Here is a 12,195-nt window from a genome sequence, read left to right as displayed (position 1 = left end):
ACAACCACAGACAGGCAGAGATGACAATGAGCCTGTAAGATGGCCACTGCGCTTCCCAGCAGTCCTTGTGAGGGAACATCCAGTGTGGTTGGATGTCAGAACACCTCGTACCTGAGGAGCAGCTGCCTTCCCTGAACCTGGCACAGACCCTGCAGCTCCGGCCGCAGCAGGCCACCAGGAGCCAGGTCTCCCCTCTGCTGAAGGTAGGGGGTGGGGGTGCAAAAAGATGCTGTTAAGACCCAGGCATTCAATACTAGCCCTAGAAGGAGTCTCCTAACAAAATGCTGGTCATGGGTAATCCAAGAGTTTCTAAGAATCTTAAGTAACTAATCTATTACCCTTGGAAAGACATCTGTGAGTCTGGGAAAATGCCAGGAATAAATCAAACAAGACTTCTTTCTCTTCCTACAGGAACCAATCAGGACACAGATCAGCTGATCAATAGCTGCAGCAACCAAATATTCCAGGCTTTCTTAGACAAAAAAATATAAAATAAAAAAAATTTATTTTATCCCAGTATCTCTAGAATAATCTATAGTTCAAAAATTTATTTTGAACTGAAAACTACATACAGAGCTGGCTCTTCTACTGGGAAGAGGTGCAACAAATGTGTGCCTATACAGCCCAGTTTCATCATTAAGACAACGGACCACGTGGGTAGTTGTCTCACGTTCCAGTTTTGAAACAAGTAGTAATGTACGAGGGAGGCCACACCCATGGATCCTCCAGATGATGCCCTGTCCACATGCTCTCCAGATGGAAAGGCAGTAGTAGAGCATGTGAGGGATGCTCTTCCTCCCCACGGCAAACTCCAAATACAAGGTGCAGTCTGAACAGAGCGGCAAACCTCTCAGCACACGCCTCCCTGCTCTTGGTGGCAGGAGGTACCTTCCCCTTTGACTACATCAGCAATAGGCATTCTTCCCGACTTTAACCTAGTCCTCACCCCTCAGAATAAAAAACAAAAGCAAAGACCAGAGAGCACATATCCTCTTAGGAGATTCCTTACAAAACTTAGCAATCAGCTACTATCATTAAAAGGATCACACTGAACTTTTGTATGAAGTTGCTAAAAGTGGTTCCTGTTTTTGTTTTTTGCAGAGGAACTGTGTCTAAAAAGTACTACTAGTAACAGACACAGAATAGCCCCACTTGAAAATCAAGCTGCATGGAAACACGCCATCTCCACTGGGCTACTCAGTACCTCAGCAGTCTTCTTGCTTTGCCTTTTCCCAAAAATGCAGTCAAGATCCGTGCTGCTCCTCGACGACAGATCCTTCCCTAGGAAAATAACACGCGGCTATTCAGTAAGGCCATTTGCTCTAACATGAGGAGCACAAGCACAAATTATGCAAATCCTGAAAGGAAAACAGTTTTTGGAAAACACACAATTTTTTTAACTATGAAATTCTGTCTCACTTCACAGACCACAACTCTTCAATAATATTAATTAAATTTAAAGCCAGGTAAACGTCTTGGAACCAGGACCCTTATAGGAACAACTTGGAGCACACGGCCATGAGACCCAAGTTCCAAGAATGGCTCCACAATCTGTATGCCTTCAAGGTGCCATTTCTGGGTCACTTTACAAAGACACTGCTACTTATACAGGATTATGAAATGCATAACTAAAATATTGTTCCATATATAGCTTCAAACATTTTAGATTTACACTGTTCAGTTAATAATTGACACAGGATCTCAAGCTATTAACTAAATGAATGAAAATTTTAAAGATTAAATTCAAATTTTTAAAAATGTTCTTAACCATAATAGTTATTATCATCTTTAAATACAAGATTATTTAACAAGAGCAGAAATTAAATGGGTCTGGTAAAAATAGTGCCTTAAAGATCTATGATTCTTATTTGTTTTTTAATTTTTTCAATTAGTTATGCATGACAGTAGAATGCATTTATGCACTTTGACCTATCATACATAGATGGGATATAATAATATAAACTGAATAGACTAGGAAACACATGCTGTCCATCTGGGTTTGGTTCATCTATTGGTTAGCCTTCAACCGGCCACAGCACTTTGCGAACTGGGAAGAAAGGTTTCTTAAGAATGTATAAACTGAGTAACAACATCCATGCATGCATGGTCAGCGTGACAGAGGAGCACGCACCAAGGCTCACTTCAGCTGTCTGCCTAATAATCATAGTCATTAGGCTGTCCAAACACGCAGGATGGTGAACGGAAGGAGGGACATTACTACATAGCCAAACACGGGTGCCCTATCAAGATGTCCGAAAGTAGCAAAGGCAGCTCCAACAGAAAACAGGACGGAGGCGTCATGATGACTGGGAACCACTTAGTTTAAGAGCAAAAGCAGTAACTCAGTAGCTGTGGACAAAAGTGAATTATAACCGAGGCTCAAAAAACGTTTAAAACAGTAGAGTTTGTTCAGAGTAAAAAGGCACAAGGGCAAACAAACATAGGTTTCAAAAATGTATTTATTTTAAATAAAAAAAAAATATATAAGGCTTCTGTAGTAGCTTAAATTATTTAAAAACTCATTTGCATTCTGAAACCAAGCATACATTAACACTATACTTGATTTTCTTTCTGATGCAACATAGGGGACTGACAGCCCAGGGCAAAAAACAAGGGCAACTTCCACAAAGGAAACGTGAGGAAGCCAGGGGTCTGAAAGAACAGTGTGGGGTGGAACACCAAGCCCTAACAAGCCACCAGGAGACAGCGCCTTCTTGACAAGGTCCAAGTGGGGCTGCTCGGTATTCAAACTCCGAAGAATAAGAGGAGAGAACCAGGGGCCTCGCTATCAGCATCCGCCTTAGCAAGAGTCTGCCAGCTTGCATCTGCCAACTACCTGGAATGCGTGTCCACAGAGAGAAGTGTCTAGAGCGGGTGAGAAGGTCGCCCAGGTTGTAGTGCTGAGTGCACCCCTCCAGCTAATGCAGCCCCTCACACGCCATGTTGACCCGAGGGGGAGAGCAATGCTCTCCTGTCAGCTTCTCACCAGAGAGAGAAAAAGCCTTCAAAATAATTTTACATAAATTGATATTTTCCCTTTGGCAGATGTGGCCTCACTAAATATTTTTCACTGGAATTGGGTTTTAAACAAATATGGATGAAAGTAACTTAAAATTATATAACAAATTTTTTCAAGTCAAAATTATATATTTGGAGCTTGAAAAAGAATTATGTAAAAAAACTTAAATGATATCATTGATGTTTAGGCAGTAGCAAAATTTCCAACACCACCTGCTATGGCAAAATGTTTACATCCAGTCTTCAGCAAGCTATATAAAATGCCTGTCACCCCAGCTATGTAAGAGGCTGAGTTCAAGGCCTGAGACTCTTAAAAAAATAAAAAAGTCATCTTCCTGGTCCATACATGGAATCACGATGTGAGCACTCCAACTCAGTGAGTCAGTCACTTTCATCATGAGCACAGCTGTGGGTATTTTACTCCCTCTTACTCACGACGTAAAGAGCACAAGTTCCATAAAAGAGGTCCTCACCCACAAATCATAAAACACAACCTAGGCGAGAGACTCATAAGTGCTTATGGACGTTTCCTTGCTTTGCAAGAAGAAAATGAGTCTGAAAGAAGGAAAACGGTCAATGATGTGTCTGAGAGAGTAACGGACAAAGGGGGCCTGAAGCTTATCGCTCACACCAGTGACAACACGACTCTGAGGGAGATCCAAAGACCTTTAAAATAAGCTTTCACTGTGGATGGTGCAGACAGAGGGTAAATAATCACTTTCTTCACTACCTGGATTTCTGCTTCCTTCTCATCTTTTGTACTTATTCCCAGATTGCATGACCTCCATTTCTCAACTCAATCTCTTCTTCTACCTCTCTAACATTTCTTGAACTCTTTTCTTCTCTGCATACTAATGTCTCCCTTCTCCTCAAATGAGGCTAATGAATATGCCAGCCTCATTTTAAAAGAGAAAATGAAGGCACGATGCACCGAGCCCTTTGACAGGATCACCAGCACGGGAGTAGCTTAGCTACAAATAGAAGGCAGGTACTCCCGGCACTGAGCAGATTAAAGCAGACTAGAGGCACACCCTCTCCTGGGCAGTTGTTCCAGATGAAGTCGGGCATGCGGCCAGGCAGTAGAGGACAAAGGAAGACTCCACCTGCAGGGTGGCACGCTTAAAAGGCTGCCATGCCACAGAGCAGCTGCGGAGTGCTCTCCGTGTCATTCTCGTGCTGTGCAACAGCTTGTGCTCAACAGCCGTTCCGCTGCATCTCTATTTTTTTCTATTGGATCTGATGAAAAACAGAGGGCTATTTAAGGGGTTGGGTGTGAAAGGACCATTACTGTCTCCTCAAAATGACAGAGGAGCCAACAAAGTCTATCTTCTGCCTGCAATAGGCTGAAGGGGGGACAGAACCTGCTCAGAAGTCACAACCACAAGTTAAGAACTAAGTTTTTGTCTGAGAGGAAAATGGGATGACACAAAAGTAACTCAAAATAGACCTACTGGGAGAGAGGGAGAGGAAGTTTCAGTTTCTCCTGTTCACAGCTCTGAAGTTGTTCAGCTCCAAATCCCCTCAGCTCTGCCACAGCCTCTCAGTTAAACCAAACACAGTTCTATCCTTTGGGGTCCTCATCCCAAACAAGAACACGATCAACAGTTTAGAGGAGTGGGAATTCCATATCCCACTGCTATTCAGGGTGGGTTCTGGGGGCAAACCCTCCCCAGTCCAGCCACCAAGTCTGAAGCAAGAAATGCTTTTCCTGGCATATCAAGATAGACACACACATCTAGTCTCACAGGGAAGAACAAGCCAATGGTGCCTGGATCAGGGCACGATCTGCATCATTTTTGGTATGTTTTAAGTATATTACATAAAATAAGTGTTGTGGCTGTTCTAGGAGTAACACCTGGGGAGTTGATTAGCTCAAGGTAAGTGGTTTCTCACCAGTACAAGATCACCACCTGGTGGCTACATGGCGCAACTGCACCCAAGGAGCTGCCAGGGGTGGGTGTATGGTGATGGCAAGGTAGGAATCACTGCCCTGTTCTCCAACACTATCTCCACGAAGGTCCTGGGATGCCTATATCAACACTCCATGGGATGGAGAGACTGGAGTGTTAAAAGGGTCAACGTGGGCATGCAAATTTTCTTAGTCGAAATCTCCATGTGGAGCAGGATTCTCTGAACAGGCTCGTTAGGAAGAGTTTAACACCAACATTCAGCTCTGCAATCACTAAGATGTAGTTAAAAATGTTGAATGATAACATTATTTTCTGACCTAGCCATATAATGTCCCCTTTCTCCTCAAAGCAGCATGCTGACTTCAGTTTTCAGCTTTGTCACAGGACATGCCTAGTGTGGAGCCTCAACTGGGCCTTTTGCTCCACAAGCCGAGTCTGCATTTTAAGGGGTCCAGACTTCCCCACTTGGCACACGTAGCAAGTCACCTCTGCTGGCAAAACGCTGAGAATGCTTCCAGAAACTCAGTTTCCGCACAGACTGCAACAGATAAAGAAAGGCTGCAGCTTACCTTTCGCGAATTTCATGTAATGGACCCGGTTTTTAGAGATTTTGGACTTTTCCTCAAGATTAAAAGATTTCTTTTCCTTATTGTCTGAGGAGTCTTTAAAAAAGAAGAAAAACATTACATTAAAATCTGTGTAATCCATCCTCATATAATCAATGGTCATGTTTAAATATTAGTAGGAGCCCCATCATTTATTTTTGAGCTCTAATCAAATGATCTGGATTATTTTTTTCAACTGTGCACTATGGATCAAGCAAGGTTACACTCTAGAAATGTACAAAGTTCTGGGGATAAGAAATCAACACATAAAGATCTATACATGAGTGTTCATATTAACCTTATAAACACTGGCTATAACCCAAAAGTCACTGAGCCAACTCTGGCACATCCTCACAGGGGAATGTTACTCTACAACAGACAGGGCTGAGATATCAATGCACACATCAACCTAGATGAACCTCAGGGCACCTGCCCAGTGAGGAAGGTCGATCTAAAAAGGGTACCTACTGTATTATATAACATTCTCAAATTGCAAAACTATACAGATGCAGAATAGATGATTCTGCATCTTGATCATGGTGGGGCTGCCTGGGTCCACAGTTGGGATAAAACTGCACATGCAAATGGATGAAGCCTGAAAATATGGAAAGAAATGAAAAGGGTCTGTGGTCTAGATAACAGTAACACCAAGTGTCAATTCTCTGGTGGCAAAACACTAAAGCAATGTAAGATGCCATCTAGAGGAGGAAGAAAATCCGAAAGAATTTTTAGAAATGAAACTTTAAAGAATAAGAGGACAGAACAAAATGTCTGCTTAGTAAAAAGGCAAATGGTATGAATTTGTGGTGATCTTAAGGGAATAAAAATATTATTATTGCAGAAAAACATATTATGAGATTACTGTCATTTATAACTTTAATATATGTAGTATGTGACTGTGACCAGAACAATCACTGGAATGAAGACACTGTATTTACTGAAGACAACATGGCAGGAAAATATAACATGTCAGTTTTCCAGGTCAGCTCCTTGGGACAGGCTTCTCTGAAAGGAATATTGTAAAGGATCTTGTCAGCCCAGGGATGGTCAATAGGAAGGCCTGGTCTGGACTGTACTGAGCTAGAGAGAGATGGAAGCACCTCTGCTAACCGCAGGATCACTGCCATAAGGCTACAGCCCCCTCTAGTGGTCTGGAAGTGGAACTTACCTACGCATTAATAACTCAGCAGCTTTCAGATTATGTCAAATACTTCCAGGTTTCAGACAGAAAGGGAAAATAAACCCTATACAGATGAACCTGTGAAGGAGGCTATGAGAAGACAAGGCACCACTCTTGAAATCTGTGAAACACTCACAGCCTTCCTGACAATAACAAGGGGCTCCAGTGGGTCCCTTGAAACAGCCCCCCATCTGCACTTCCTGGGACATGCCAGGAAGGGCCACTACAGTCATCATGCTGAGCCCCAACCATCCGTGCAGGATAAGGAACACCTAAGTCAGGGTTCCCAGAACTACTTCAATGGCATCCCTCTCTGAGAATGCAGTAATCTTGAAAACATCAGTAGAAAAACTCACTCACCAGCTATCACCATAAAAGTTCAAAAGCAAACTGCTGAAAAATCTGCTTTCTCTGCTCCCTCCCCATAAAACTGAACCTCATTGATCCTTTCTTTATGGGATCTTGGATGAGATAATTTCTTGGATTCCTTTGGCCTGAAAAGTTAGAGTATTCTCAAGTACTAAGTAAAAAAGTTACAATACTAAAGTTCAAATGTGACTCTTTCCTTGTTGAAGGATAGCATGTGGATGCCTCTGAGAAAAGAATCCCAGGCACAGAGGTCTTCACTTCTGTGGGTACAGTGATGGCAAGGACACTTCAAGTCTGACACCCAAGTCATAACACCAAACTTGTTTAGGAAAAGTGACTCTCATTTATACATAACTGGATATTCATTAAGGTACAAGTTGATCCCTGATATTTAAACTGCTGGGCCTGTTAACTCTGGGTAACTCTCATTATAGCCTTGTAACATCAACTACACAGGCTACATCTCACCTGAAGTCTACCAAAAAGAGATCCAGAAATTTTATCATGGGTCTCAAGGTAACCAGATAACACACAATAAAATGCAGATATACTTACCTGTATAGTCAAATAAAGCAAACCCTTTTGCAACTACTCAGCACTAGAAAGTATCCAGAAGCATCCAGCACCCATGTGCCTTCTCATTTTCTGCTGCTTTTTCCTGGTTCAGAGTTTCAACTTCTGCACTACTGACATTTGAGCACAGGAATTAATTGTCCGTCTATGGTAGGAAGGGACAGCTGTCTTATGCTCTGTAAGATGTTTAGCTACAGCTCCAGCCTTTTTCTAGGAGATGCCAATAACATCTTGTTGGTTGGGACATTAAAAAATGTCTCTATGAGAACACAGATACAGCAAACATATCGAAATCTCTGGGACACTATGAAAGCAGTTCTAAAAGGAAAATTCATTGAATGGAGTTCATTCTTTAAAAGAAGAAAAAGTCAACAAATAAATGACCTCACACTACATCTCAAAAAAAAAAGTCTCTAGACCTCACCAGATGTCCTGTGGGTGGCTATATTGCTCCCAGGTGAGAAGCACCATCTAAGGATAATCACTATCCCATTTTTTTGTGTTAATCCTTGCTCCCACCCCTTTGCCATTTTTGTTTTAACCATCTTTTTTTAGAGGGGCTGCCAAAGGAGCGTGATGTTCCCAAGTATCTAACTGCCAGCTAGGTCAAGCAGCAAGACACTGACCCTATTCCAGAAGGCAATGCCGCAGGAGCCCCTTCCCAGGGACATCACATGTGCAGTATGACCTCCACAGTGCAGTACTTACTCTGGTTTTTAAAATAATTTTCCACCAAGTATGGCACCTTAATGTCAGAGTTTTGCCTGCTATTTGTGGTTATAGAAGTAGAATCACACTGGATAAACCTCTGTTCATCTTCTTTTGGTCAACATTAAGTGGATGAGTCTTCAACACCAGAGGGCAAAACTATAGCTTGTTGGCCAAACCCAGCCAGCCACCTGTTTCTGTAAGTAAAGTTTTGTGGGAAAGCCACTTTCATTTACATATTATCTACTGTGCCTTTCACATTCCAATATCCTAGTGGAGTAGTTTTGACAGAGCAATTTTTGTGGTCTGTAAAATTTCTCTGGCCCTGAAAATGTTTGCCAACCCCTGTTCAACATGTTTGCATAAAACTCTAATAACTCTAATGTATTTCTTTGAATTTACAAAAGTGGCAATGCACTTATCCATTCTACTACTGGTGAGCATTTGAGCTATTACGAGTTTCAGGATCCTTCAAATAACGTCATCAGAATTCTTGTGCATGTTTCCCAGGACAAGTGCACAGGCATCTGCTAGGCAGGCATGAAGAGGTCATACATATCTTCAACTTTTGTAAATAATTCCCAACTGATCCGAATGCTCACAGCCGCCTACACACCATGGGAATCCCCCTACTCCACATTTTCAGCGACTTGCCATTGTCTTACTAGTTCCAGTGGGTATTTGATGGCATCATACTGTGGCTTTATTGTGCATTTTCCCAATGGCTATCGTGGCAGCATGCCCTGTGGTGTATTCACTGGCTATTGAAGATGCCTGATGCCGACTCATGCTCGGCCAGGCAGGTAGTGCATGCCTGCAAACCCAGCTACCCGAAAGACTGAGGTGAGGGGACTGCTTGAGCCTAGGAATTTGGTGGAAGAAGTTACTTACCTGAGCAATCGAACCTCTAACGTGAATTACAAGGTAAAGCAAATGACCAAGGGCAGAACCAACATAGAAAAGGCTTTTCTATTAAGCCTCTGTCAGCTGCTGTTTATGGTCTCATTTGGTATTTTCTGCTTGTATTTTAAAAACATCTTTTCTTTGTATTCAAGCTTCTCCTTAAGCTGACTTTACTATTTGAGATGTAAAATGAATGGATTAATCTTGCCATTCTCACACTCTGAAGGGGGAAAAAGTGTTTGTGGATGGCTACAGGATCATTCAGGGAAAGTGCCAGAACAACATAAGCAGAACCGAGTATCTATATCACTTCACACAACTAACTTTGAGATGTATAATGCTTACATTAAAGAACTGACAAGAACCGTTCACACTGAGATTGACACCTCCTATAAATCTGGAAGTCAACGACCCTAAAGTTCCCTACCTGCTATTTCCTGCCCGTGGCAAGTGTTCAGTTCAGCCAGAAGCTGGTTAAAATCATCCTGATGAGCAATCCAGTTGTCCTGAAAATACCAAAAAGTTGTATGAGAGGCAAATAAGAAATATTTTAGAAGCAAGGGAATCTGGCAATTAATACGAAATTTTAAATGTTTCATCAAAATATCATTTGACAAATTTCAATGGGTTCAAGAAATATATAAACTTGAAATGCTATTCATCTAGATCAATATTAAGAAATTTCTGGAAACTCAAGTCCTGATTTCCATGTGAATGATTTATCAAGTTGAATTATATCAAATACCTGTGTACTTAATACTAAAATAAAGCAAAATAAAATTACCATTTTTCCCCCAGTAGGGGAAATTATGCAGTTTAAAGGACAAGAGCAGTGAGGAAAACAGAAGCCCTCCTCTTGACCCAACAGAGCCTATAATATTTTGCCCAATTCTGATTACTTGTACATGCAGACTTTGATTTTATAAAACTCTGGGAAAAGAGAAAGGAAGGACTTCAAGTCTCTTGAATCAATGAGTACCCATTTGTAATAAGAGAATGAAGAGCTCCAAAAGAATATAAGCCACTGGGAAGCAGGGTTCCAATGTAGGATTTGGTATTTTCTGAATACCAAAGTCCCCTGAATCAATGAGTACACATTTGTAATAAGAGAATGAAGAGCTCCAAAAGAATATAAGCCACTGGGAAGCAGGGTTCCAATGTAGGATTTGCCTCCCATGCCTTCCTAAGCATTCCTTTTTAAGAATGCTTAAAGTTAAGGCATATTGACTGGGGTTACTAGGCAATGCTTCTCCTGAGAAAATAAGTAGACCATGTTATCTGTCTCTCAAAACTACATTCAGAATCAACCTTACAACCAGGCGTGTGGCGCACGCCTATAAGCCCAGCAGCTTAGGAGGCTGAGACAGGAGGGCTATGAGCAACAATGAGTCCTAAGCAACTCAGTGAGACCCTGTCCTAAATAAAATACAAAACAGGGCTAGGGATGTGCCTCAGTGCAGGAATGCCCCTGAGTTCAATCCCTGGTACTTCTCCCCCTCCAAAAAAAAAAAAAACAAAAAACAAAAACAAACAAAACACAACCTTACACAGACTCACTCTTAAGTGGCTGAAAATTTTAGATGTTCTAATCTACTACTCAGAGCTATTGAAGTAATCAAAATAATTGTTTACCTAATTAAAGTCATTCTCCTAATTTTCTCCCAGATTCTGTTGGCCACAAGAATTTAGAAAGAAAGTTTCCTTAAGATATTTTCTAAAGGAAACAAAGACACTGAGGTGAAAGGCATGGCAGCTGCTGGTTTTCGTCACAGTGCCAACGTAGGAAAAATGTGAGTCCACTTAGCTGCTGAGCACCAGCAGTCAGAAGACTGAGAAAGAAAAAGAACATGACTTTCTAGCACAACTTCCTAAACTGAATGCCAACTTTTAACAATATAAACTAATATTAGAACACAAGGGCAGACAGAAAATCCTCTCTCTCCTACAAAGAAGATTTCTATAAAATGAAGACTTTCTACAAAGTTGATCAATACAACTCATTTGGATCTCTTAGCATAAGCAAATAAATGACCCCACGAGGAGGAGGAAGCATGGTGGTGGAGGGCATGGCCCAGGATGGAAGGCCAGGCCAGCCAGGGGCCCTTCCCTTGCCCAAAACAGAGAGACTACACGCGAACAGCTGGAAGTGTTCAACCAACTGGACTGGATTAGAAGTTTCATGTTTAAAAAACTAAAGTCCATTATGCAAAGAGAACCCCAAAGGCACACCCCTGCTCACTTCATTATTGATGGTAGCTCCAAGTCCCAGGTGGTTATTTTTAACTTTAACTTTAATATGATCTGTGGCTCCTTGCTCCTGAGCCCCCAAACCCTGTGGAGATTAAACACAAGAGTTAGCACTTTTTTTTTTAATGTAGAGAGGTTGTCTCTTTCTTCCTGCACCAATTGTTCAATTAATGTGTCTAGGGTGAGACACTATCCTTGCCCTCAAGACAACACAGCCCAGTGGACTCTCAGGAGACAATGTCTGCCACACCAAGGATTCCCTCATAATAATGAATATCAATTCTTTTATCTGAGCCCAAATATAAAACCCACACAGACACTGGGTAACACTCTCCTTGCTGCTGCTCAAAAGCAGAGGGCTGCTACAAATAGAAGACCACAGGAGGCATTGGGAGTCTATGGCTCTATCATATAGCACTGCAAAATGACACCAGGAAAGGAGTGGGAGGTATACTCCAGGTCCTGCATCAATACGCTCGTGAGATTCAGGTGAGGAGAGCAAATGCAAACGCCTTCAGGTAGGCACGGCCTGGCTCTAGAGGACCTGAACAACACCCAAATCAAGTAAGCCAAGAGAGTGCAATGACAGCAAGGGGCTAGACCTTGCAGGATCTTCCAAGTCACAGTAGAAATCTGATTTTTAAAAACCCTTGGAAACCACTGAAATATCGAACAAGGGAAT

The 12,195-nt window shown here is 41.9% G+C and overlaps 1 protein-coding gene across 9 annotated transcripts in view; it reads right to left on the bottom strand.

Annotated features, from left to right (window-relative positions):
• The window catches only part of Pinx1 (PIN2 (TERF1) interacting telomerase inhibitor 1), a 64,333-nt gene that overhangs the window by 45,702 nt on the left and 6,436 nt on the right, over positions 1-12,195 (bottom strand). For 5 of the 9 annotated variants that reach the window (XM_005337233.5, XM_005337234.5, XM_078030789.1 and 2 more), the window contains exons 3-6: positions 11,506-11,598; positions 9,694-9,772; positions 5,498-5,590; positions 1,205-1,281 (exon numbers count right to left, since the gene is read on the bottom strand). In XM_005337233.5, the coding sequence (XP_005337290.2) occupies positions 1,205-1,281; positions 5,498-5,590; positions 9,694-9,772; positions 11,506-11,598 (342 nt within the window). The remainder of the gene's footprint in view (positions 1-1,204; positions 1,282-5,497; positions 5,591-9,693; positions 9,773-11,505; positions 11,599-12,195) is intronic. The other 4 variants (XM_040292123.2, XM_078030788.1, XM_078030791.1 and 1 more) reach the window with 2 other exon arrangements.

The sequence above is a fragment of the Ictidomys tridecemlineatus genome, chromosome 14 (assembly GCF_052094955.1).
Source record: "Ictidomys tridecemlineatus isolate mIctTri1 chromosome 14, mIctTri1.hap1, whole genome shotgun sequence".
In the NCBI taxonomy this organism is placed as follows: domain Eukaryota; kingdom Metazoa; phylum Chordata; class Mammalia; order Rodentia; family Sciuridae; genus Ictidomys; species Ictidomys tridecemlineatus.
The sequence above is the reverse complement of the archived record's forward strand: the minus strand, read 5'-3'. Positions and strand labels throughout refer to the sequence as shown.